General features: G+C 41.8%; 1 protein-coding gene across 3 annotated transcripts in view; it reads right to left on the minus strand.

Moving 5' to 3' along the window:
• Nucleotides 1-22587: 22587 nt before the first annotated feature.
• Nucleotides 22588-27998, minus strand: part of Dcdc2 (doublecortin domain containing 2) — a 169534-nt gene continuing 164123 nt past the window's right edge. For all 3 annotated transcript variants that reach the window (XM_029468605.2, XM_021180583.3, XM_085831200.1), the window contains one exon: nt 22588-27998. In XM_029468605.2, the coding sequence (XP_029324465.1) occupies nt 27903-27998 (96 nt within the window). In that variant the 3' untranslated portion in view covers nt 22588-27902.

Consider the following 27998-nt stretch of genomic DNA (forward strand, 5'->3'; position numbering starts at 1 on the left):
GTATGGGTGAGTAAATAAAGGATAAAACCAATATTTGTCCTAATGGGAACCATGCTAATATAATGGGTCAAGCTGTAGCTAGAGGTGTCCAATATCAAAATGCTCAGTGCTTCAATTAGGAGAAATATGATGCCCAGTGCTTCAATTGGGGAAAATATGGTCATTTTCAAAGATACTGTGACCAAAACACTAAAGGTCTTAGATCTCAAAATTCCTGGTGCTTTAATCATAGGAAATATGGTCATTTGTAACAAAATTGTGAACAAGGAATCTCTAAGGGTGATGGTTTTTCTAAATATAAACCAGAAAAAAGGCCTAGGCATCCAGAGATGTGCAGGCAATATGGAAAATGTTGCCACTGGACCAATGAGTGTAGGTACAAATGAGATATTTAAGGTAATTTCTTACTGTAGGGACATGGCCTTGGGAGCCTAGCTCAAGGCCCCACAACAAAAGGGATGAGCCATTTCAGCCAAAGAGTGAAATGCAAAAAAAAAAAAAAAAAAAAAAACCCACAACCCCACTCAGGATTGGAGATTTAAAGCATGCTACTGCAGGAGACACATGGCTCTAGACTTCCCCATGTGTAAACATTTTACTCTATCCCCCCAAGATTCAATGTTATAAAATAACTACTGGAGGTAGCTATGGTTCTTTGCTCTCTGGAACAGTAGGGATGATCTTGGGAAGGAGGGGATTGATTTCCAAAGCATTCATTGTACATGCAGGAATTATAGATGAAGATTTCAAAAGAGAAATTAAAATCATGCTTATGGGGAGAGGAGGGGAGAGGAGAGGAGAGGAGAGGAGAGGAGAGGAGAGGAGAGGAGAGGAGAGGAGAGGAGAGGAGAGGAGAGGAGAGGAGAGGAGAGGAGAGGAGAGGAGAGGAGAGGAGAGGAGAGGAGAGGAGAGGGAGATTGATTCTTTTTAATGTAGTAATGGTATTGTTGGGCTGCTACTGTTTCCCTACATAAAAGGCAAAGTTACTATAGTAGAAAGAACAGAAGGGTTAAAGAACAGAAGAGTTTGCAAGTACTAGAAATCATGTGTTCTAGCAAACAGTCGTTTATGATCAAAGGCCAAACCTAAAATTACAAGTAAATGGTTTTGAAATAGGTTTGGTGGAATCAGAAGCTGATGTAACTATCATTTTAAAATAATTGTAGAACCTAAAATGGCCATTTCAAAAGGTTTATAACCAGTTCCTAGGGACTGGAAAGTTATCTCAGATAAAGTATGTGATGGGTTAAATATATGGGACTGGAAGGTCAAAAAAACAAAGTTAAAGCCTATGTGAATCACATACCCATAAATTTATGGGGAAGAAACATTTTACAACAGTAGACTACTGAGATTAATATTACTGCAATCCCAGAGACAGTCCATGATGAAATAAGAGGTGAAATGGTACTCCTGGAGAAAGTATTGATATAGGTCATCAGAACAATGCCAAGCTGTACTAATTGTCCAAACATAGAACATAACAAGGATTGCATTTCCAATTTTATGGGGGGAGTCACTGATGAAGCATCAATAGCCCAACAGCCCTACCCTTAAAATACTTCACTGATAAGCCTGGTGAGTAGATCAGCAGTCCTTAACTAAGGAAAATTATAGGCACTTGAGCAGCTGGTACAAGAGCAGCAAGAGGCTCAATTCCCCTGTTTGTTATAAAAAAAAGAAATAGCTGAGTAGTACTCCATTGTGTAAATGTACCACATTTTCTGTATCCATTCCTCTCTTGAAGGACATCTGGATTCTTTCCAGCTTCTGGCTATTATAAATAAGGCTGCTATGAACATAATGGAGCATGTGTCTGTGTTATATATTGGAGCCTAATTTGGATATATTCCCAAGAGTGATATAGCTGGATCCTCAGGTAATACTATGTCCAATTTTCTGAGGAACCACCAGACTGATTTCCAGAGTGGTTGTACCAGCTTGCAATCCCACTGGAGGAATGTTCCTCTTTCTCCACATCCTCACCAGCATCTGCTGTCAGCTGAGTTTTTTATCTTAGTCATTCTGATTGGTGTGAGGTGAAATCTCAGTGTTGTTTTGGTTTGCATTTTCCTGATGACTAAGGATGTTAAACATTTCTTTAGGTGCTTCTCGGCCATTTAATATTCCTTAGTTGAAAATTCTTTGTTTAGCTCCGTACCCAATTTTTAATAGGGTTATTTGATTCTCTGGAGTCTAACTTCCTGAGTTCCTTGTATATATTGGATATTGGCCCTCTATTAGATGTAGGATTTGTAAACATCTTTTCCCAATCTGTTGGTTGCCATTTTGTTCTACTGACAGTGTCCTTAGCCTTACAGAAGCTTTGCAATTTTAAAAGGTCCCATTTGTCTATTGTTGATCTTAGAACATAAGCCATTGGTGTTCTGTTCAGGACATTTTCCCCTGTGCCCACGTGTTCAACTCAGCTATTAAAACAATGACTTCATGAGATTCTTAGGCAAATGTATGAAACTAGAAAATATCATCTTGAGTGAGGTAACCCAGTCACAAAAGAACACACATGGTATGCATTCACTGATAAGTTGATATTAGCCCAAAAGTTTGGAATACCCAAGATACAATTCACAGACCACATAGAGCTCAAGAAAAAAGGAAGACCAAAGTTTGAATGCTTCAGTCCTTCTTAAAAGGGTGAACAAAATACTCACAGAAGGAAATATGGAGACAAAGTGTGGAGCAGAGACTGAAGGAAAGGCTATCCAGAGACTGCCCCACCTGGGATCCATCCCATATACAGTCACCAAACCCAGACACTACTGTGAATGCCAACAAGTGCTTGCTGACAGGAGCCTGATATAGCTGTCTGCTGAAAGGCTCTGCCAGAACCTGACAAATACAGAGGCAGATGCTTGCAGCCAATCATTGGAATGAGCACAGGGTCCCCAAAGGAGGAGTTAGAGAAAGGACTGAAGGAGCTGAAGGGGTTTGCAGCCCCATAGGAAGAACAACACTAGCAACCAACCAGACTCCTCAGATCTCCCAGGATCTAAACCACCATCCAAGGAGTACCCATGTGTAGCAGAGCATGGCCTTGTCAGCCATCAATGGGAGGAGGGGCTCTTGGTCCTGTGAAGGCTCCATGCTCCAGTGTAGGGGAATGCCATGGGAGGAGGTGAGAGTGGGTGGGTGGATGGGGAAACACCCTCATAGAAGCAGGGGGGTGGTATAGGAGGCTTTGGAGGGGACTGGGAAAGGGGATAGCATTTGAAATGTAAATAAAGAAAATATCCACTAAAAATAAATAGATAAATAAGTAAATAAATAAATAAATAAGAAATAAAAATGGAGAATATTAACAGATTTTAAAGCTATGAATAAAGTAATTCAACCAATGGGTTTGTTGCAGCCTAGAATTCCTTTACTTTTTTTTATTACCTAAGACATGTCCTATGCTAGTAATTGATTTTAAAGATTCCTTTTTTACTCTACCCCTGCATGAGCAGGATAGGGAAAGGTTTACTTTCACAGTACCTACTTATACTAATGCTCAGTCTATTAAAAAAAAAAGATATCAATGGAAAGTTCTTCCACAGGGAATGTTAAGCAGTCCAACTTTGCGTCACTATGTTGTGCAACAACTGCTAAGAATAATTCATAGGCAGTTTCCTCAATTCATTATTTGTCATTACATGGATGATATTTTGTTGGCTGATTCTGAATCAGCTAGCAAAAAAATGTTAAAGGAAACACAAAGAATTCTGCCACGCTGATGGTTATAGATTGCTCCTGGAAAAATACAGAGAGGAGATTATATTAATTATTTGGATTATAAAATAAGTCAGCAAAAAAATTCAACCACAAAAGGTACAGATATGTAAACATCAGTTGCAAACTCTTAATGATTTTCAAAAATTAATGAGGGATATTAATTGGATACAGCCTATAATTAAATTAACTATTCTTGAGCTAGGTAATTTGTTTCAAATACTACAAGGAGATTCAGACATAAGTAGTCCAAGATAGTTAACAGCCTAAGCAGAGAAGGGAGTTAACTCTGGTAGAACAGAGACTGCAAGATGCACATACGGGTCGCATAGATCAGATCCCAAACTAGATTGTATTTTGGTTATTTTGCTTTTAACTAATGTTCCTACTGGGCTCATTATGCAAAGGTGAGATAATATTATGAAATAGAGTTTCTTAGCATACAAAGTAGAAAATTAAAGGCTTACACAGAAAAAAAAAAAAAAAAACTTCTAATGTAATCATAAAAGGTCTACTGAAACAATGTCAATAGGAACTGACCTAGCAGAAATCATAGTACTTTATACTAATATTGAAATTATATAATTATGAGTAATAAATAAAGATTGGCAAAGAGCTTGTAGCCACAATTTGGGAGAAATTAACAGCAAATATCCTAAAAGCAAGCATCTTCAGTTTATAAAAAGAACTAATTGAATTCTCTCATATATTGTTTTAAAAAAAGAACACCAATTCTTGAAGCATCTACATTCTATACTAATGTGGATAAGTTGAGAATGGCAGGCTATAATTCAGACAAAATGAGCAGAGTAATTCAAAACCCATTTGCTTTAGTTCAAAGATCAGAGCTGCATAGGATCCTTATGATGTTATTAGATTTTCCTGAATCTCTTAATATAATTATTGACTCTCAATATGCAGAGTTGTTCTGCAGATAGCAACTGCTGAATTTATTCCAGATAATTCAGAATTAACCTTGTTATTTATACAGCTGCAAACAGACTATCAAAAATAGAAATTATGCCTTATATATCACCCTTATTTGTTCTCATACAGGCTTGCCAGGTCCACTGGCACAAAGAAATAAAGAAGTTGTCCAATTATTAATAGGAAATGGTTAGGAGCCTCAAATTTTCATGAAAAAGCACCATGTTAACAGTAAAGGTTTAAACCGTGTGTGTGTGTGTGTGTGTGTGTGTGTCCTACTTGTTCTTTGTATAACCAAATTCAATTGCCCACTGGAAGTAACCCTAGGGGTACCAAAGAAATTAAATATGGTAGATAGATGTGTTTTATTTTGTAGAATTTGGAAAACTAAAGCTTGTATACCATACCACTGTTACATATTCAAGATTTCAATGGGCAACTACTTTGAGTTGTGAGAAGGCTGACTCTGTAATTGTACATTTACTGGAAGTAATGCCTATTATGAGGATACAGTACAAATTAAGAATGACAATGTCTCCCATGTATATCTCCAGTAAGATGAAGCAATTCTTGGAATGTTATAATATAAAGCACATTACAGGCATACCATATAATCCTACAAAACAAGCAATTGTAGAAAGGTATTAAAGGAAATGTGTATGAAACAAACAAACAAAAAAGAATAAAGACTCCCCAGAGACAGACTAAGCACTGCTTTTTTTTTTACTTTAAATTCTCTGAATGTTAATAAGAAAGGAACAACAGCAGCAGAGAAACACTGAGTAATAGAAAAAAACTGTAAAATTAAATCAGCCAAAATATTATAAGGATGTGTTAAAATCAGAATGGAAGCCAGTGAAAGTTTTGCATTGGGGATGTGGACTTGTTTATATTTCCACAGGAAATCAAAAACTATGAATACCATCAAAACTCATATAGATTACAGTTGAGCAGATGTCTCCTGAAAACTGACCCCAAAAACACTTAGTTCACTGAAAATGTTTCTAAGGTTAATGTTCTACTACATCCAGCATAATTAATGGCTTAAAACAGAAAGAGAGGTGTAGTGAGAATTTTGGAATTTTGGTTTCTTTAAAAAAAAAAAAACCAGAAATATTTTAAGAATATGTTTTCATTTTAATCCCAGGAGTAGAGACATAGGTCAACTTTGCAACAACTAACTAATTGGCCTTGTGCTCTAGCAGAAGCATGATTTTGCCAGCTTCTGTGATTGTATGATGTTTGGGATTCTGGGAACTTTTCAGAGGGTATATAAATACTAGGGCCCTAGAGGTGGGGCTGGTGGTTGGTGGCCATTCAGTAAGGTTGGTTGTGGTTCATTAGTAGCTGTGTTCAAAGAAGAAAGAAATTAGATTCAAGGATCTCTCTCTCTCTCTCTCCCTCTCTCTCTCTCCCTCTCTCTCTCTCTCTCTCTCTCTCTCTCTCTCTCTCTCTCTCTCTCTCTCTCTCTCTCTCCTCTATCCTTCTTTCTCTCCTATCTAGTAATAGGGGATTAAATTTGGGGGATAAAAGATGAGAAAAAGAAGACGCCGCACAGTAGCAAAGACCAGCTACAGTTTACTTGAAGTCTTCGGGTTCAAGAAACTGTAACTTTTCTAGCTCTAGCCATTGACCTGAAATTTTTATAATTTCCTTTGTCTTAACAACTGAATAATATTCCATTGTATAAATGTACCACATTTTCCTTATCAATTCATCAGCTGATAAACACCTATACTATTTTCAAGCTCTGACTCTTATGAATAGAATAACATTGAACATGGATGAGCAAGTGTCTCTGTAGTAGTATGTAGGGTCCTTTGGGTATATGCTGTCAAAAGTGGTATAGCTGAATATTGAGGTAGATCGATTCCCAGCTTGCTGAAGAGCCAGCACATTGATTTCATAGTGGTTATACCAGTTTGTACTCCTGCCAACACGTGTTCCTCTTTCTCTGCATCCTTGACAGCATATGTCACCAGTTGTTTTATTTATCTTGGCCCTTCTGACTAGGGTAAGATGAAATCTCAAAGCTTTAATTTCATTTCCCTAATGGTTAAGGATATTGACATGTTTCTCAGCCATTGGTGTTTCATATTTTGAGAACTCTCTGTCTAGTTCTGTACCAAATATTTGTTTTCTTGATATTCAATTTTTGTAGTTCTTTATATATTGTAGATGAACACTTTATCTGACATATAATTCATAAAGACCTTCTCCTTTTCTGTAGCTTTATCTTTGCCAAAATCATAGTATTCTTTGCCAAACAGAAGATTTTTCAGCCTAATTAAGTACAATTTATTAATTTTTGGTCTTAATCCTGTGCAACATGAGGCCACAACATAAGGAGGGAGACAACGCACCAACTACACGTTTTTTTTATTATTAAATAAATCTTCAGTGCCAGAAATAGGTTGCTTCTTGTTGCATGGCCAAAGATATCACATGGAACCCCCCAAAAGTTACATTGCCAAGGGTATTGATTGTAACCTGATGGTAATACCCTATTATTTAAAGACAACTTTTTAAGAATGGAAACAGGCAACCTCTGGAGGTAGGAGGTTGAGGGGACCCTCCAGAATGCACCAGAGACCTGGGAGGTGAGAGACTCTCAGGACTCAAAGGGAGGGACCTTGGATGAAATGCCAGACAGTAAGGAGAGGGAACTTATAGAGCCCACCTTCAGTAGGAAGTCAGGGCATCAAATGAGGGAGAGGGGCCATCCCACAGTCATGACTCTGACCCACAATTGTTCCTGTCTGAAAGAATTACAGGGATGGAAATGGAGAGGAGCCTGGGGAAAAGAAGGTCCAGCAATATGCCCAAAGAGGGATCCAGCTTAAGGGGAGGTCCAAAGGCCTGACACTATTACTGAGGCTATAAAGCACTCACAAAAAGGAACCTAGCATGACTACACTCCGGAAGATCCAGCAAGCAGCTGAAAGAGTCAGAGGCAGATGGTTGCACCCAACCAATGGATAGAAGCAGCTGACCCCTGTTGTTGAATTAGGGAAAGGCTGAAAGAAGCTGAAGAGAAGGGCAATCCTGTAGGAGAACCAGCAATCTCAATTAATCTGGACCCCTGAGATCTCTCAAACACTGGGCCACCAAACAGGCAGCGTATACCAGCTGATATGAGGCCACCAACACACATATAGCAGAGGACTGCCAGGTCAGTGTTCATTCAGATGATGCACCTAACCCTCAAGAGACTGGAAGTCCCAGGGAGTTTAGAGGTCAGGTAGCATGCGGGGGGCGGGGGGGGGGGACATCCACATGGAGAGAGGGGGTGGGAAGGAGGTATGGGATATGGAGCAGGAGGAGGGGGGACAGGCGGAGGAATAAAATATGGAGTGTAAAATAATTTTTTTAAAGATATAACTTATTTATGTCATCAAACACAGAATAGTTGAGATGGAACCTAACTAAAAGCATTATTCTTACTGACTAGCTTTCATAGTACTAGAAAGCACTCTGCACACTTTTATAGGAAAATAGTAACTATCAATTCAACATCAACCCAGCTATAAAGCCTGTGACCTCCAACAGCAACCTGTCTGCAAAATACAATGGTCCAACAGTGGCACAATGTTATGGGAGTAACCACTCACTGTTTTATTGTCTTTCAGGCCAAGTCCATTAGTTGAAACCCATACCTGACACTGCTAAGGGGACAAGATCCTGAGACTAGATAGGTCATGGGCCTAGAGGAAGACCTACTACAGCAATAATGGGGTTCATAATAACATATTGTTGTACCCAGAGATCAGTGACCCACTCAACCCTCACAGAGAACGTTCTTGAAGTATATGGGACTTACTACCAAGTCCCATGACTGCACAATGTCTGTAGAGTGAGAAGCTTTGGAACAATCATTCCAAAATAGAATATCTTCATCAAACCCCTACCCTTAAAGTTTGAGGGTCTATAAGGGAGAGGAGGCAAAAAGCTTGTAAGAGCCAGAGGTGGCGGCTAACTTCAAGGAAACAATGTTTTCTAGACACAACAAGGACTCATGTACACATGAACTCATATAGACTGTGACAGCATGCATAAGACCTGCATAGGTTCAAGCCAGATAGGGTCCCACCACTAAAATGGGGAAGAGGACACAGGGACACATCCCTAATCAAGAAGCTATCTGTAATTGATGTCTGCTGGTGAAGGGAAAGAAAGAATGTCACTGGGTATGTCAAGTTCATTCCAGGGTAGGACTGTGCTCAGCAATAGTTGCCCAATACAATACATACTCTCTGTGTGTTTGTTTGTGTGATTGTTTTGTGGGTTTGTTTGTTTGTTTGTTTGTTTTGGCAATGTTGGATTTTTGGCTTTGGTTTTGGTTTGGTTTGGGTTTACTATTTTTGTGGAATGTTTTTGAAAGGAGGTGGGGGAAAACATAAAAAGATATTAAAAAGAACAAAAAAATTGGGTATCAAAGGAGGTGGGAGAAGGAACACATGGCTAAAATATATTGTATAAATACATTAATTAAAAATAGATAAAAGAAACTGCAAAGATTATTTTAACCAACCAGACCTCCAGACAACAACCACCAATCCAGAGGATGGAAATAATCCTGTATCCTCCGAAGTACCTGAAGGCCTTGCAATCTTTACCCTATCCTTAGATGGAACTTCTAGAATTTCTGGCAAGTGTTACTGGCCTGTAGCTCATGGGAGATTCATACACAGTTCGATGTATGGCTAAGAAGGCAATGGAGCCCTAAGTCAGGAACTAATCAAATCTTGTGCTTATCACTTTGCAAAGGCTCTACCATGGTGTTCTGTGCCTTGATATCCTCGTCTGTCTAGAAGAGTAGCACCATGGAGTTCCCAGAGTTGTAGGAAGGAGTAGGTAAATAACAGCAGATGCACTTGGAGCAAAGACAAGATAAATGCCAGTTGTTATTAGCCGGGATGAGACCGTCTTAAAATGCATCTGTTTACAATTTCAGTGGAGATAGAAGGTTTCCATTTGCCTGTGCACACAACTGCCTTCACCCCTACAGTCGCCCCTGCTGTCAGAGGCTGGAGTGATTTGGAACCTGCCAGACAGGGCACTGACCTTTTCAGCATCAAGTTTAATTAAGGCTGGCAAGTAGCTTAAGTGTGATGCTTTATGTCTTTCCGTGTAGTTCAGGGAGAAAGACTTATTAACTCATTAAAATGTCTTGTTAGTTATTTTCAGCTGCTCAGAATGACTGCGTCTCCCAGCCAGCTACTTATCCCAGAAAAGACCTGAAATAGAATCTGGCTTTATTGACTTCCCAGACTGGAGTCTGCATGGTCACACCATGTTGATTCAACATTAGGATAAAGTGAATCAACAAGTAAGGGAAGTAATGTACACTGTCCTGATTCAGGAACCATGCAGAAGGTTTGCCAGTGTGCCATGGGGAGCCATAGCAGGCTCACACTTTATCCTGCCTCTTCTTTCTTTGAAATGGAGTTGGCCAAGGGAGCTGAGCAGCAACTTAGGGGAGTTAACTCTCTCCTTCTCATCATGTGAGTCCCAGGCCATCAGGTTTAGAAGCAAGTGCTCTTACCAATTGAGGCATCTCATTCATAGTTTGGTCTCTAGTCTTTATGGTGTTTTCGGGATAGATCAGAACCAGGATAGCACAATGGCCAACCACAGGAGCTGAGAAACGTCAATCGTTAAGTTACTATGTTGCCTGCCGCTTTTGTTCCCCCTGGTAAGAACACACTCAGGGCAACCGGAATCTTCTGCGGCACAAGCTTTATTGCTTACCCCATCAGGAGCCAGTGGAGAAGAGAGCCAGAGAGAGAGAGAGAGAGATGGTGGAGCCCCCTCCCTTTTATGGAGGACTGTCCTCCGCCTCGGACGTGTCACTCCCTGATTGGCTGCAGCCCATCAGCCAGAGTTGTCATCACGGGAAAGGCAGAGCACATGGGGTGGGAAACTACCCCAGCGCATGTGCAGATGGTTTGTTTACTACTTAGAACACAGGTGTCAGTGCCATCTTATAATGGCGAATGTGAGGACGGCTCCTTACATCTCCCCCTTTTCTTTTATTTAAGAGCAATAGGCCACCCATAATAATGAGAGTGGAGATAGAGGTCAAATCCCCAGTGTGTAAAATAGGGGCTTTACACAAAACCTCCTCCCAGGCTCATCACCCGAAGGGGTCTTGGTCTGCTCCCGTGTCGTTTTTCCTGGGGGAAGGACACTTGGACACTCAACCTTCTTGAAAGATGACATGTCTCCCTAGAATAGGCTCATAAATGCCACAGAGCCCTTCTACTGCAGTGCTTAGCCGTGCAACTCTCTCGGGCTGCTGAAGCACACTCACTCTATCCCGTGCAATGAGACTAGCCTCGTGGGGTGCAAGAGCTGAGTGGCCAGCGACCTATTGCTTAAGCATAGATAACCATATATCAGGGGAAGCACCATGTTCTAGTGCTGCAAGCGCCTGGGAAATAACCACCATGTCTCTCCTAATTTGGGCCTTAAGCTTACAGACCAATCAGAGAAGCAACACTAATCCACAGCAAAGAACAGCTCCAAATAATTCCACCCCCACCCATTCTTTAAAGAAGGAAAATGTTGAAAAGATAGTCCTTAGGTCAGGGACAGGTCCAAGTGCGTGGGGCAAGTCTCAATTTTCAAAGGGTCTGTTCAAATTTAGCCGTCCAATTCTGTATCTCCCAACGCTGCTTTCCCTTTGTTGTTATCGCACTGGACATCACCAAGACGAGGGACATCAGTATTCCCTTGGTCAGTCTGGATTTTTCGGGTGAGTCTTTCTGGTATCCAAAATGGGTTGTCTTCATTCTGTGGAAAAACACAAACAGCTCCCCTGGATCTTATCAAAATAGGATCCGGGCCTTTCCATTTGTTATTTAAAACATCTTTCCATTTAACCATCTCTTTGGGCCTATCTGGCTCTGAACAATGACGTTCAGCCGCTGTATCTTTGTTAATTGTCCAGTGGCTTCACCTGTTCGGGAGAGCGCCTTCCAGGCCTTAATAGCCATGGAGGAAATTTGGGCATAAGCTCCCCAGTGATAATTTGTTTGATCAGCGGTATAAGCTCCCTGACCCGTTAACAGGTCAAAGGTCCAATCTCTCTGCTCTGGAGTCAAAGCGGCAGCATTTGCTCGGGCCTGCGTTTGTGCAGCCTCTTGCCATAGAGCTCTCCATTCCATATATTTGCCCGCACTGGGGAGAGCGGCTTTTGCAATCATTTGCCAATCGGCAGGAGTTAATGCCTCGCCAGCAAGCCTGTATAACTGCACCAAGGTAAAATTAGCATTGGCTCCATATTTACGGACCAACTTAGCAAGCTCTTTAACCTGTAAATACTCTACTGGAGCGTGGACATGCCCACCCTCGGCTCCTTCAAAGACTGAAAATGCCTGTTGTATCTTCCTTTGTGCCTCTCTTGAAATGAACGAGTCCGCGCACTGCCTCTCTGCACAGGGCTGACGCACTACGCAGGGAGGGGGCTCGCATAGGGCGGAGGTGCACTATGACCTTGAGGCCAAGCAGCAAGCTGGCCTTTGCCAGCTGCTTTTGGCTTTTTTCTTGACCTATAAGCTCGCATTTCTCTCTCATAACGAGCTGCTCCCTCCTCCAAGTCTGTTTTCTCAGAAGGGCTAATTTTTTCATCTGATTCACAGCTACTAAGAACTGGCTCTTTAAACTCATCTCTTTTCTCCTCTTTCCTTCTAATCTCTCCCCAGGTATTTTTCCCTGACATTAACTTTTCTTTTTTCCTTTGTTTTTTCTCCTCTTTCCTTCTAATCTCTCCCCAGGTATTCTTCCCTGACATTAACTTTTCCTCGGGTTCAAGACCCGTGGAAAGGCCTGTATACTTATTTGGCGCGCCATGCTTTCTCTTTTTTCCTGCTCTCTCTCCCCGCTTTACTTCTGATAGACTGTCTTGAATTTTGTCCAGAATTCTCCACCCTGCCTTAACTACTTGTTGACATGTGAAAAGAAATAAAAGGACTTTTAACACTAGAGAAAGTTCAAGACCAGACATACCTTGTAAAGCTGTAACGAACGCGCATCCGTTCCCCAGCTGAAGAGTTCTGAACCCACGCTGGATCCTTCTCAACAGTCTGTTTTGTGGGAACACTTCATTACCACAGTTCCCCAGCTGAAGAGTTCTGAACCCATGCCGGATCCTTCTCAACAGTCTGTTTTGCGGGAACACTTCATTAACCGCTCCTTCCCCGTGATGCAGTAGCTCGCGGGTTTCAGCACCATTTGTTGCCCGCCGCTTTTGTTCCCCCTGGTAAGAACACACTCAGGGCAACCGGAATCTTCTGCGGCACAAGCTTTATTGCTTACCCCATCAGGAGCCAGTGGAGAAGAGAGCCAGAGAGAGAGAGAGAGAGATGGTGGAGCCCCCTCCCTTTTATGGAGGACTGTCCTCCGCCTCGGACGTGTCACTCCCTGATTGGCTGCAGCCCATCAGCCAGAGTTGTCATCACGGGAAAGGCAGAGCACATGGGGTGGGAAACTACCCCAGCGCATGTGCAGATGGTTTGTTTACTACTTAGAACACAGGTGTCAGTGCCATCTTATAATGGCGAATGTGAGGACGGCTCCTTACATTACTAGTCATAGGACTTGAAACAAATTATTTACTCCATGTCTCACTTCGTGAATAAAATAGACTTGGACATAATGACAGCCCTTCTTCATGGGGCTTTTGTAAGACATTTAAAAGAAATGGGTTTAAAAGATAATATCTATCAGACAGTCAAGGAATCACATCAATGCTGCCATTAGTGTGGTTGCAGCTGTCTGTCATCCTTCAAGCTCATTGTCACCAACCTTGACATTGTTGTTCCAAGCTCCTGCGAAGCAGGGAGGGGCCTGCTGGTCACTTACAGTGCCAAGAAGAGATTGATATTCAGTAGAATTCTTTTGATGATGGATAATGAGTGGAAAACGTGTGTGTGTGTGTGTGTGTGTGTGTGTGTGTGTGTGTGTGCTTTTTAAAATTGTGTGCCTGCATGTGCAGTATGTAGTGTGGTATAGCATATATGTGTATGTGTCTGCATGTGTGGTTGTATAGTATTTGTGTGTGTGTGTATAGTGTGTGTGTGGTGTATGCATATGTGGTTGTGTGCTATATGTGTGTACAGTGTGTGTTTATACATGTGTACAGAAGTCAAAAGACAATGTCAGATTCTTTGGAGCTGCAGTTATGGTTGGTTGTGATCCCGAGGGTACCGGGAACTTAATTCCAGTCCTCTGCAAGAGCAATCTTAACCCCTGAGCTATTCCTCCAACCCAAGACCTAGTTTTTGTTTTGTTTTGTTTTGTTTTGTTTTGTTTTGTGTTTTAACACATTAAAGTAGGTAGAGTTTATTTCCTCAGCAAACAAGTTTCATCTTTTGGTTTTGGTTTAGTTTTTTGTTTGTTTGTTTGTTTGTTTTTGGTTTAGTATTTTTATGGAGTATTTTTGAATACTCCACAGCTCCGCCATCGTCTGAAGCTTTCTACTTGTAACAATGTCCTGCTTTCCAATGTTGAACAGTAGAAATAAGCTTAGGGTGTTGGCCCCTAGCCAAAGAGAAAGAAGCAATTTCTGCAGCAAGCAACCCCAGACTCTTCCTCCGGGATCACTGAAGAGTGGGTGTGACAGGCTGGGTTATTGAAACCATCTCAGTGGAGCTCAGCGTCCAATTCCTAAGGAGGAAGATCAGTATTGCTGCAACTCTGCCACCCAAGGAGTCAATCTTCTGATCCCAGCTTTGCCTTGTAATTGCAAAGTATGGTGCTGAGGCTGGGGAGCAGCTGCCTCTGGCAACTTCTTCATGATATAGAAATGGTATGGCTTTGTCCTGGCAGCTGGAAGAGCAGTTACTCTAAAAGGCAGAGAGCCCAGTGACAGTTTGTGAACAACTGTGGTGAACAGGCTGTGGGGAGACACCATGACCTCAGCAACTCTTATAAAGAAAAACATTTAATGGAGGCTGGCTTAAAGTCCAGAGGTTTAGTACATTGTCATCATGGCAGGAAGCATGGCAACATGTGGGCAGTCATGGTGCTGGAGACGTAACCAAGACTTTTACATCTGCATTGGCAGGCATCAGAAAGAGGAAGTAGATCACTGGGCCTTGCTTGAACATCTGAAACCTCCAAGCCTAGCCCAAGTGACACACTTCCTCAACAAGGCCACACCTTCTAATAGTGTCACTCAAATTGAGCCTACAGGGGCCATATTCATCCAAACCACCACACCTATCAGACAGATAAAAGCTCACAGAGACAAATGCTTTATTCTCCCTAAAGGGGAGAACTTCTCTTTCAGCAGGTACTCTTAGGAGTGTCTGCAACGCTAAGGTCTAGATTCCTCTTTCTTCTGGGAGTTTACCTAATAACCTATGAGCAGAATAAATCTACATCTCTCCAGCCCTAGATGTTAAGAAGCTTCGGCTGCTGAATAACCCCAGGGAGTTAAGATTTGGCCATTACTCTGGCAGACTCAGGAAGGAACAGGTCTTTGTAGAATAAGCTATGGCCCAGACCCTTAATCATTAATACTGAAGATGAAGAGGAGGAAAAGACACCAGATTTCTTTCCACCATGGGTTCCCTCTAACAACACTGCTTTAAGAACTGAGAATTTTGGAACAACCTGATAATAGACACCTGTTAAAAGCATGAAAAACTTGGTATTCACCCTAATTTTTTTCATGACTATGCATCACATGCATGCCTGGTACATACAGAGGTCAGAAAAGGGTGTCAGACCTTCCACAATTATAGACTGTTGTGAGCCACCATATGTGTGCTGGGAATCAAATGTGGGGTCCTCTGTAACGAGTGCTTTCAACCCTTGAGCCTTCTCTCTAGCTTGTCCACCCTAATATTTTCTCTGAGAAACAAGTTTATGTAAAATCAAAGTGCAACACTGCCACATGCAGGTCTCAAATTTACACTACTTGAGAAGTAGAAGAATTCCAAACTGGAAAGGCGGTTGTTATATAACAGTCATTTCATTCTTCAAGCTGAAGTGTTGGGTGTGGCAGACAGGCGATCCTGAAAGCATCATGTGACTGTTGTAGAATTAAACTCGGTTGTCAAGGGAAGAAGCTGAAAACTGAGGCCCAGTGTGGCCAACTCAAACCACTGATGCAGAGAAATTCAGAGGGTCCAAGAGCAAGTATGAATCTTTACAACACCAACACACATACCTCTGGGTGGTTATTGAATATACAGATGAAATGCAATACATGAAGTTGTATGTAAGGCTACATGCAATAAAGCATTGCAGAAAAGCCAGTGCTGGGCCAATGAGTCAAAGCATCAAGTCTGTACAGCAGAGCCATTGTTTTGCTTGGCTCTCTCCTGCTTTGGCCCATTTACTCTCTCCGATATGTATCTTCTTGTCCGCTGCCTCTGATTCGGCTACAAATACATGTCCCCAGTCAACCATTTGTTCCAGGAAACAAGAACCTGAAACCCCTCTACAGGTACCCTGGGACTTCAGATATCAACAAGAATCAGGACCATAAAACATCTAGGGCTCTCACAAAGTGAAATGGGAAACCTCTCCTGAGATAGTTCCAGAAACCAGAGTATGAGGAGCCTCGTGCAAATAACAAATACACAGATGAGCTCACAAGTTTAAAAGTGCAAGCTACACACGGGCAGGAGCTTCTGCAAATTCAGATGCACAGGCAGGAAGCACAGACAATCACTTCAGAAGTGTGTTTGTCATCAAACACCTAAACATATGAAGTTCTATGATGTGATTGTCAATACGATTATCAACCTGACAGGCTCCAGATTCATGGAGGAGACAAGCTTCCTGCAACACCTGAGAGAGATTCTGTAGACAAGCTCAACCTCTGGTCGTGGGTATGCTTGAATTAACAGAAGTGAGAAGACCCACTTACCTTCTTGCAGTGACCCAGCTAAGGAAAGGGACAGCTTTGCTTTCACCAGCTTGTCTTCCCACTTGACAAGTTTGTTATCCTGCTCCTGCCACCACTGCTTGCCTCCTTCCCTGACATCAGAACCCAGCTTCACAAGCCTTCCAGTGGAGACTAAAGATCAGTGACCATTAGGAATCCTCCAGGCCTTTGGTGCCAGATTGAACCATAGAGGTCCCCAGTCTCCTGGACTTAGCAGTTCTGGGCTCCCAATGTAATTATAGTAGTTGTTAAACTACCAAGACTGAATCCATGTAAGCTGCTCTAATAAATGAACATTTCATTTGTATTCCTTCAATCAGCTCTATAACCCTGGAAACCTCTGACCAATGCATGTAAGGAGGGATAGGAGTAACAGTGGCAGAACAATGTCTAAATACACAAAAGAACAAACTTAAAAGAACCAAATAGCACCTCTGGAAATTAAAATTTTAAAATGTAACTTTAAAAACCAAACTGGAAAAAAAAAAAGTAGCAGATTTAACGCAGCTAAAGGAAGACACAGGGAATTGAAGGGATAATTACCTATAATCCAACACAGGATCTGCAGAAAAGGACAGAAGAGATCACGACTGGGCATAGGAGTTACTTTCCAATACATGTTTGGACAACTTAGAGGGGAACCTAGATATGAAGGTAAGACAACGTTTAAAACAACACCTAATAAAGACCTATTTGACAGCACTTTGGTAATTGAGGCAATCACTAAGCTAATTAACAAGTACTTTGTTAACTACTACCGGCAGTGTGATCCAGTTAATCCAACGGGACTCTTGGTTTCTTTGATATGTTTTTGATAAATTATTAGGAGTCCTACTCCTGTATCTTTGCTGTGAGGATAGTAGTCACATCTGCCATTTTCTCACTGTGACACTTTCTCGTCGTCTAAGGAGACAGCCTTTCCTCTTTGGTAGCTCTAATCCTACAGCACATAGGGATTGAGTGAAAGTTCAGCTGCTGTTAATGACATTGCTCTGCTTTTCAAAGAGTGAAGACTTCCAGTGCATGTGTCTGTGGGTGCAGTCCACCCATTATGTGGCCCACCTTGGCGAGTAATTCATCTGTCATTTAGTTCCCAGATGTCCCCTTTTCTCTAAGAAATCATAATTAGAATCTGGAGAGATGGCCTAGTAGCACTGGTTTCTCTTTCAAAGAATCCAGGTTCAATTCCCAGCCCCAACATGGCAGCTCATAACCATCTATAACTCCCGCTCTAATCCATCTTACACTCTCATCTGGCCTCTATAGGTACCAGGCATAAATATAGTACAGAGACAGTCTTGTAAGCAAAGCTCTGCCTTAGTTAGGGTTTCTATTGCTGCAACAAAACACCATGATCAAAAAGCAAGTTGGGGAGGAAAGGGACATATCCATCTTATATGTCCACATAGCTGTTCATCACCAAATGAAGTCAGGACAAAAACTGGAAACAGGAGATGATGCAGAGGCCATAGAAGAGTGCTATTTACTGGCATGCTTGCCCTGGCTTGCTCAGCCTACTTTCTTATAAAACTGAGGACCACTAGCCCAGGGAAGGCACCACCCATAATTGGCTGGGCTCTCTCCCATTGACCACTAACTGAGAAGATGCTTTACAACTGGATCTCATGAAGGCATTTCCTCAACTGTGCCCCCTTCCTCTCTGATTACTCTAGATTGTAACATTTGACACAAAACCAACCACTACAGCAACCATACATATAAAAAAAATGTTAAAAATCTTACATAAAAAAGATCACTATCACTTTAAGTCCTCCAAACCATTATTAATGTGGAACCATTATCCAACAGTGATCAAAAACCATGAGCCTAGCCCTGTCATATGCATGGTTCTCCAATGTCAATAACATCTTCAAGTTGCTTTGGGGGAAGGAGTAGGACATTACTAAGACACCCAGCCTTGGAGTTTTCAGATCTTCTTCCACAGGGATCTTCTCAGCCTTTTCTGTTGAGGGGACTTAATGTATTTTAGGCTGAAAACAATCTGACTCCCTGATCTCAGGACTCAAACCCAGCAATCAAGCTATTTGGAAAGCAGAAGCAGCAGAATAGAAAGTTCAGCATCTGCAACGTAAGTTCAAGGACAGCCTGAAAAACTCAGTGAGGCTGCTTCCAAACAAACAGTCAGACGGATCTGCAGCTATGACTCAGCGGTAGAGCAACTTGTCTGGTACAGGGTAAAATATTTTGACAGTGAAGAGTGGCACCTCTCTTTAACTTTCTGCTCAGGAATTCTTCCTCTGACAGTAATATGTAGATAGATTTATTTTTAATTGTTTTCATTCGTGTATGTGTATCGCATGCATGCCTGGTGTCCTTGGATGTCAGAAGGCAGCTTTGGATCTCTGCACCTGGAGTTATGGATGGTTGTCAGCTACCATGGGAATTGAACCAGGATCCTCTGTGAAAGCAATTGAGTGCTTTTAACCACTGAGACACCTCTCCAGTCTCTACTCCATCAATAATAAACATCAAGAAACACTTTTAATGGTTTCTACTCTATCTTATCTTTAAAAACACCATATTCTGGGTCTTGACTCAGCAGGTAAGGTGCTTGCTGAGGATAATTCAATCCTTAGAACCCTCACAAAGGTAGGAAAAAATGGACTCCTAAAAGTTGTCTCTAACCTACACACACACACACACAGAGAGAGAGAGAGAGGGGGGGGGGGAATAAAACTTTTAAATTAACATGTTTGATGGGTCATCTTTACAAACAACAAATTGGAACTCACAGGAGCCTCCCATAACAATAATTAACCCCATTTGGCTCCTGGTGGCTCAATGTTATTTTGCGATGCTGCCATCTTTATTGCTGCTCCAGAAGTATCTTCTTCCCATTGAGCCTACAGATACAGCCCACCTTTCTGTGAAATCCTGAACCTCCTGAGCATTCATCACCTTGATAAACACTCTGTATTCGAAGCCCTCCAAACACCCTACCTTATACAGGAAACTCACCTGAAACTATGCCTTTGGTCCCTTCCTCCACAGCCTACCATGCCAATCTGACGTAACTACTTAGCTGATACAGATGTTGCTGGATATTAGGGTTTAGTGGACATCTCCACAGAAGTTCTTCAAATTTCTGAAGGGTTGTGGGGTTGAGGCAAGATCTTACTCTATAGTCAAAGTTAGATATAAACTTGGCTTCAGCATCATTGAGATCTTCCTGCTTCCATCCCAAGTACTGTAATCACAGGAATGAGCCACTGTTCTTGACTTCTCACTTCAATTTTTGAAGCATATTCAAAGAGAGTTATCTAACGTACTAGCCTGTCTTGTGGCATGCTTTCCTGCATGCCTCCAAATCACAGAGAGTCTGCAGTAGCAAATACATCCCTTTCCCTCCCAATGCATCAGAGTTAACCAACCACAGAAGACAGTCTGCAATCACAGGCTGTAACCTTTCAAAGCATCATATAACCCCGAGGGCATGAAGTGTTATTTGGCCAGTAAGTTATCTAACTTTAGAAGCCCATCTGAAGATCTACTTCCAACGCCCTGGTATTTGGGTTCCTTTATTGTAAGTTGAGTGTTCTATTTGCAGAACTGAGATGAATGCTCTCATATAAATTTATGAAGGGGCATCCTTAAGAACTATGAGAGAAGCATGAGAAGGAGGAAGAAGGGAAACAAGGATATAGGTCAACTGAAAACTCCCATCAGGCTGCATGCACAGAAACTCTGGAGCAAACACTGCAGCAAAGTCAGCTTCACCTGAAGCCTGAAGCAAAGTGCCAATGTCTTTGCTTCCCATGCCAGTCAGCGATTGGGTGCAAGCCAGTAATGAAGGCACGCACATCCTGGTCATGATAGTATCCCTCTGATCTCATGGCTAAGGGCTCAGTGTTCTCAGCAGTTGGTGGATGGATGCACCAGTTAATCGAATGTACGCAGAAGGGGCAAGCATCCCCAGAGCTAACCCCAGGGCCATGAGTCAAAGAATCTGGAAATTCACACAAACTATTTACAGTCAAACTGCAGCCACAAATATTTTATATCAAAACTTGTTGTTCTAGCTGGTGTGAAACATGCTGGTACATTTACAGCCTCAAAAGCATATGTTGGAAATGGAAGAAGCCAAAATGCAATTAGCAAGGCATTCCGCTGAAGGAGTTACAGCAAACATAGAAACAGAGGGAAATATTAGTGATAAGAACAGAGGAAGGCAACTAAACAGAAGCAAGTGGTACCCACAATAAAAAAAAAATGCTTCCAAACTGTATTGGGGCTAAGATATATGTCAGTTGGTAGAGTTCTTGCCTAACATGCAGGAAGCCTTGGGTTTGATGCCAGCACCATGTAAAGTAAGCATGATGGTACTACCCTGTAATACCCAGGGTGGCAACTGGCACCATGAACCAGGATGGGCAATCTGAGAGTAAAAGTATGTCTTCCAAGAATGGAACATTTGACTTTGAGGAACCAAGATGCTTTGCCAAAAGTTGTACGTGGAGGTCTGAGTTCCCGGGGAGAAACCTGGAAGTCATGGCACATGACTGGTTTTTAAGGTTATGAATGAGATTGCTCAGGGAGATCTCAGGGACTCAAAAAGGAGGAGGAGAAGGGAAGAAATGAGCAGAGGATCCGGAGAGTCAGTGCAATCCTACCTTTTCCCTATAGCCAAGAGAAGCGGCTTGAGGGAACAGATAAGATGACAGCTCCGCAGGTTCAGGAGATGGCTGACCTGCTGTGACCCCTGACCTCTAACTGACCCCAGAGCCCATAAGGAAGGAGGAGAAAAGCAACTGCTGTGCATTGCCTCCTGACTGCCATGGTCACTGGGGGGAGGGGGGAGGGAGAGATAAATACATTTTAAAGAATAAAATAAAAGTTTTAAAGAACAATAATGTTTGCAAAGCAGGATAACATACGCTAATGGTTTCAGCATCAAAAGCTAAAGCGTAAGTGTATAGCTGTGAATTTGAAATCAGCTTAGTATACACGTAAGTTTCAGATCACCTAGGACTACAGACTGAGATTCCATCTCAAATGAATGGTGGTGGTGGTGGTGGTGGTGGTGGTGGTGGTGATGATATAGCAGGGGCTGAAGAGATGGCTCAGCAATAAGGCTGCCTCCAGCCCAATGACCCAGATTCAGTTCCCAGCACAGCAACTCACAAGCACCTTTAACTCATGACACCTTCTTCTGGCAACCCCAAAGTACCTGCACACACATGCCATATACTCAGACAGACACATACACCTACAAAAAAACAACATAAAAAAACCCAATAAAATAGATGGATGGATGGATGGATGGATGGATGGATGGATAGATAGATAGATAGATAGATAGATAGATAGATAGATGACAGTGAACAGTGACTGCCTCATCTGGTTCAAACTTACTGTTTTACTTTGGTCTGTGTGTGTGTGTGTGTGTGTGTGTGTGTGTGTGTGTGTGTGTGTGTGTGTTTGTATTTGTTTTGTTTTGTTTTGCATTTTTATGTCACTTTCCTTACTACCAAGCCAACATGTTAGAGCAGTCAGAAGTGCCAGGCATTCCTGTTATCATTTGTCTTCTTAATGGGAGACTGAGTTTGACAATTGAGCACTGGAGAGCCTGTGTAACAATTTAATAGACTGAAGCCCCATTAGAGAAGGAAAGCAGTCCACTCAGAGGTCTGCAGGAGAGGCATGTGTTTGTTCTCATAAACAAGCAAAACACACCAGAGGAACTCGAGCCGGGATGCACTATACTGTAGACGTTATATTGGACACGGAGCCAGCTGTGGGAAGTTTCTGACATTGATTAACTGTGTCTGCAAATCGGTCTGCCTCTGGCAGTCTAGACACCTGCTTCCCCTGGGGTTTGCAATTCTCCTCCAGTAGAGAACCAAGGAGAACCAACGTGAGCTAAGGTGTCCAAGGGGTACTTATGCTCCAGGGTCATGGTGTTCAAATCATGGAGATTTAGTGCTGAACTGTTTTTTAATCGTAGAGGGGGAAACAAAACTATTGAAAGGATAGCAGTGAGAAGTCCCACAAACTGAATCTCCGTGAAACTCTTTGTAAAATGATACATTTATTTCTGTCTGTATACAAAATACACACCATGAGCATCACAAAAACTTCGGAACCTGTGGTTCTCTAAAAATATCTCGTACAATCAAGAAATGAGCTGAATGTCTACGTGAGTCTGGACCCCTATCTCTCTCTCTCCTGTTCATGGAAAATCTACAAAAAGGATTCACACATGAAATATTAACAACATAGTATCACATGGGAATGCTGAACATGGATGTTAACTACATAAAGCACCCATCTACTCACAGGACAGGACAGGTGTACGAGCATTTTAGAATGTGCTCCGATACAGAAATAAAAGCCACCTACCATAATTTGATCAAAATGCATACTTTTCCTTACATAAAGGCATTCTAAATATAGCAAATGCTACAGAAACTATAAGCTTAATTTAATCTCTATATAGTGCATGAAAAATTAGCCATTACTATGTGCGCGTTAGCAATGTTGACTGCAAAGAGAACACGAAAGCAACAGAGCTTCCTGCAATCCTTTTATGCTGACTACAACCTCCCCCCTCCTTTTTGACAGTAACTAAAACAGTCAGTTAAACTTCAAGGGGGATAAGACTACGTGGAATTCATTTGGTCACATTTTCAGAGCGAAGCTAGGCAGCCATTGGCTCCTGGACAGAGTTCCACTGGTCCCCTCGGGTTTTATTTGTTTTTTTGTTTGTTTTTGTTTTTTGAGACAGGGTTTCTCTGTATAGCCCTGGCTGTCCTGGAACTCACTTTGTAGACCAGGCTGGCCTCAAACTCAGAAATCCTCCTGCCTCTGCCTCCCGAGTGCTGGGATTAAAGGCATGCGCCACCACGCCCGGCATTCCCCTCGGGTTTTATTTTATAAGTGCTTTTTAAATTATTATTTTTAATTCTTTCCTAATTGCACATCTCTTTCAGGTGTTGACTCTTTTACAACAATGCTGAGTTTCTTGCTCAATGTATGGGGACATTGTTTCATTCCCCTCCTGACTTCCAAACTTCATGGGACAAAATATACAACGCAAAAGCTAGACCTGTCTATATACCAGGGTATGTGTCAAGCAAACGCCTTATGTTTATGAACATGCCAATCAGTGAAAAAGAACTCCAAGTGTCTCTGGTTAGAAAAGCAGACTAACCTTCAGAAACTGGTTCCTGCCCAGGGTGACAATGTATTAGAGTCACTCTGTGTTGTACCTGGTTTCTGGATACAAGGAGTCGTTCCAGGTTTTCTCCCTGCTCCCTCTGCCCCACAAAAGTCCACATGATACTTTAGGCTGCCGCAGAGACTGTTGCCTGTCATCAGTTCAGGCAACAAGGTGCTCATCTCTCATTTTTAAAAATGTAACTAAACCTAATTTTAGCATCTCTTCCTCTTTTTTGTTTGTTTTGTTATGTTTTGTTTTGTTTGTTTTGTTTTGTTTTAAATGGGTCTCTTATAGCTCACACTGGTCTGGACCTCACTGGGCAGCTGGAAATGACCTTGAACTTTGGACCCCTCTGCCTCTACCTCTAGAGCACTGGGGTAGTAGTCATGTGCCACCATGCTTACTTTAAGTGATGCTGGTAACTGTCTTATTGGGGAAATATATTGTATCTCTTGGTCCCAGTAATGCAATATTAAGGCTGATATAACAGTAGTCTCTTACTGTTTGCTCTCACACTGTTAGCTCTGCTTCTCCCCATGCGAGAGCCTTACTCTGTGCAGAGCACTAAGGAGGTCCTTCTTAATGCCTGAGAGTATATGAGCACACCCTTGGAAGGACTGGTAGATACGCGCGCACTGGGTGTTACGTTTTCTTCTGATTGGCACCAGTTCAGATGGGGAGTTTTCTCCTCTCAGATTAACTTACCCTTTAGCTTCGCTTTTGCTACTTTAACAGCAACAGTAAACGTGTAGAGTTGATTCTTTACACGACATGTTAGAATCACAGTATGCCTTCTGGCTACCTATGATGAATATAGCTTCCTATTTTTCTGTGGCAGCAAGTTTAGCTTTAGCTTGGGGTGGGTAGGTAGGTAGGTTGGTTGCTAGGTTGGTCAGTTTTGTTTTGTTTTGTTTTGTTTTTTAACAGGGATCTCATGTTGCCAAGGTTAGCCTCAAGCACACTGTGTAGCCAAGTGTGCTTTAACCTTTAATTCTTGATCCACCTCCTGCTCCCAAGTTGTGGGATTACAGGTATGAGCTGCTGTGCCCGACAGCAGCCACAGCTTTAAGCACATTCATTATCTTCTCTAAACCAGTGAAATCCATCCTCTGTGCATAGGGCAGGTTGCCTAAAGAAAACAAAGCATTTATACTTACTTATTTAACTCTGTGTGTGTGTGTGTGTGTGTGTGTGTGTGTGTGTGTGTGTGTGTGTGTGTGTTGGGGATGACTTTGATATATACATGTCACAGTATAGGACATCAGGCTTGGTAGCAGGCATTTTAACTGCTGAGCCATCATGCCATCCCCCTAAAGAAAACTCTGAGGTTTGTACTGTTTTAGCCCTACCCTAGGACTACCCTAGGAAAGATACCAGCATCACTTCTGATGTGGTATGTCATTAGACACCACACAAGAATGCACCCTTTAGACTTGAACTGGATACATGACCTTATCATGCTCTTCCTATGAGTCTGGCATTCTGACATTAAAAAATAGAATGCAAGAAAAATGTCTTAAATAACAAGTCTCCCCAGGGCCCCAGGAAAACCTAGAGGGGGGGGGGCTGCCCTGTAGTCATAGTAACAGGAAGCTGATGGGCAGGCAACTGTGGCTTCAACACAGGCCAAAACATGCAGCACATCCCTCTCATCTGAAGACGACTTTAGTCAAGGTTACTCTAGTCAAGTGCAAAACTACCCATGTTTCAATTCCATCAGCAGATGATCATGAGTGCCCTTAAAATTGAAATGTGGCTAAGGCATTACTGACATAAAATTAAAACTAAGAAATTGCAAAGAACTGACACTTCAAAGCAAGGCATTGCAGGTATATATCCAGGAGCCTTCATTATGAATGACACATAACCCTTCACCAAGCCCTCATCCATGTGCTCTATGTGTAATTCCCAAATTTGTCAGTAAGTCTCACTTACATGTGGCCCTAATTTGTCATTGCTACCCAATTTCCACAGGGGAGACCAACACTTTTGAGAGGTGAACTGAACTTCAACTTCTATAAAGGTCACCTTCACAGTTATGCCTATAGTTTTAGTCCCCAGTAAAGGATTACATGTTTGGCTAGACAACATATAGAGGTGGTTTTGATTTGAGTCACAAGTTTGGGTCCCATGCAAGCACAGATGATGATGATACCCCCACGCATTTCAACATTCTATGGTTGTTACTATGCCTATAACCTTCTTGAAATGTTAAGATCTCAGAGTTTGTTTTTTTATGTGAAGTATCAGTGTTGTTCCTCATTAAGACAGCTGGCAAGAGAACCCACAAAACCCAAGTGTCACAGTGACGTGAAGGGTGGGGGGCAAAGAGTGATGCTTCCTTAAGAAGACACACCCTTCATGGTGAGAAGGAGAATCAGTTTGAGGCTTTGTTAAAACTTCTTATATTCAACTTTTGTAAGATATTTGAATCTTCAACCCCAGATGCTGGAAAGTCATATCAGAAGGAGAGCATCTCTGTTTTCCTAACAGTGCAAGATGGCTTCTGGCAGTCCATGCGTGTTAAAAGTAAGTGTATGCACAAAAAGCACTGCCCAGACTGTGCCCCAGTTAAAGCCCATCCTCCTGGATTCCCAGGCCCTGTGTCATGATCTCCCTCAAACACTGTGATGTCATAAGCTCTGCTCATATTTTCTATTTATGGAAGAATCAAAATAGCTCTGGGGAAAAATACATCTATTTTCTACATTGCTTTAGTATATATAACTCCCAACTATTTTGTTCCCAGATGGTTGGTTGTGAAATCTAGAGGGGGAAATAGACTTACAATAGTAATGAATCTTACAACGGCACTACAATCTAAAATCTTCCAGTTTGCATTTTCTGAGTAAAAATATATTCCTTAAAATGAGAAAAACATATTATTTCTGTATTTAGGGGGAGAGACATCATCTCTACTATGATCATCAAACTAACATAATTATCTTTTCCTTCATCTGAACCTCACAAGGTGAATACATATTAGTTTATCTATCCACAAACTGAAATCAGAAGCCATGGAAATATTTCAATTTTTTTCAACAATTTCCATCAGATGGATATATATATATATATATATAGAGAGAGAGAGAGAGAGAGAGAGAATCTACTTGAAAGGCTAAAATAGTCTAAAAGTCTGCTTGAAAGTCTAAAAGCTTAGGAGATACATGTGCAGATGGATGGACAGACAGACAGATGGATGAGTACATGGACAGATGGACATAATCTAAGCAGCCATGACAGTCATTTCAGCAAAAGGCAAGTAGCTAAGGAATTGGATCGCCATAAATTGTTCTGCTTTTGCTTCCTTTTTTGTTCCTTTGTGTTTAATAAAAAGTTCATTTTTAAAATCCTGAAAAGAATTTAATATTAACCAATATTGGGTTTCCCAACAGCATATAGGAGAAGGAAAGGCTTTGTTCCTTGTACAGACACAGTGAAAACATAGCAGTGAAAAAAACCACACGATGTCTAGGTCATACTTTCTGGTTCCTGCCTGAGAGTGTGCCAGTCACATCCAACACACCTGACATGAATCACCAGGCGCTCTGGAAGCTTTTCCTCTGACCAGGTGACACCTTGGGCTGTGTTTTGACTTTGCCCAAGGTGGACCTTGGCTGGAGGAAGAAAGGAATGTCACCAGCTTCAGAGTGTTCGGATCTATTGCCATCTCCAAATTATCTCTGAAACTAAACTGCAATTTGTTCAATCAACAGTTTATTGCTTCAAGAACATAATACACGTTTCTCCTATTACCAATTCTTAAAAACTCTATACATTCCTAGATAAATGCTTTAGAACAAGCTGCCAGTATTCTTGCTTCCAAGTCTATGATAAAGTATCTAATGGGAGCTAGCCCATGTCTTTCCCCTTTACAAACACAGGTAGCCAGCTGCTGTCTTAAGGTGCAAATCCCCTCTGTCTCTCTTTTGTTCTTCTAAAAGGAATTTTTTTTAAGGAATTTTTTAAACACCTGTCATAAGCTTAAGTTATTGAGTTACAAATGTCCTAACCCTTCCTTTCATGTAGCTACTATTTTTTAAATGCAATAGGTAGGGCCTCCACCACATTGCCACATTCTACATGAAGAGATGCTGTGCTCATTATTCAAGTATTATAGCTCTGCATCCTCTCACATCGCTCATATTCTCTGCTTTAAACCATCTATGCCACAGCAGAAGAGGCCTTGTTTGCTTCATTCTCTTGAGGGCTGGTGACTGTCACTTCTGGTCTTGGTGGTCTTTGAGCATCCAAACCAGC

This window comes from Mus caroli, unplaced genomic scaffold, assembly GCF_978045245.1.
Source record: "Mus caroli unplaced genomic scaffold, Mus_caroli_1 scaffold_15, whole genome shotgun sequence".
Lineage (NCBI taxonomy): Eukaryota > Metazoa > Chordata > Mammalia > Rodentia > Muridae > Mus > Mus caroli.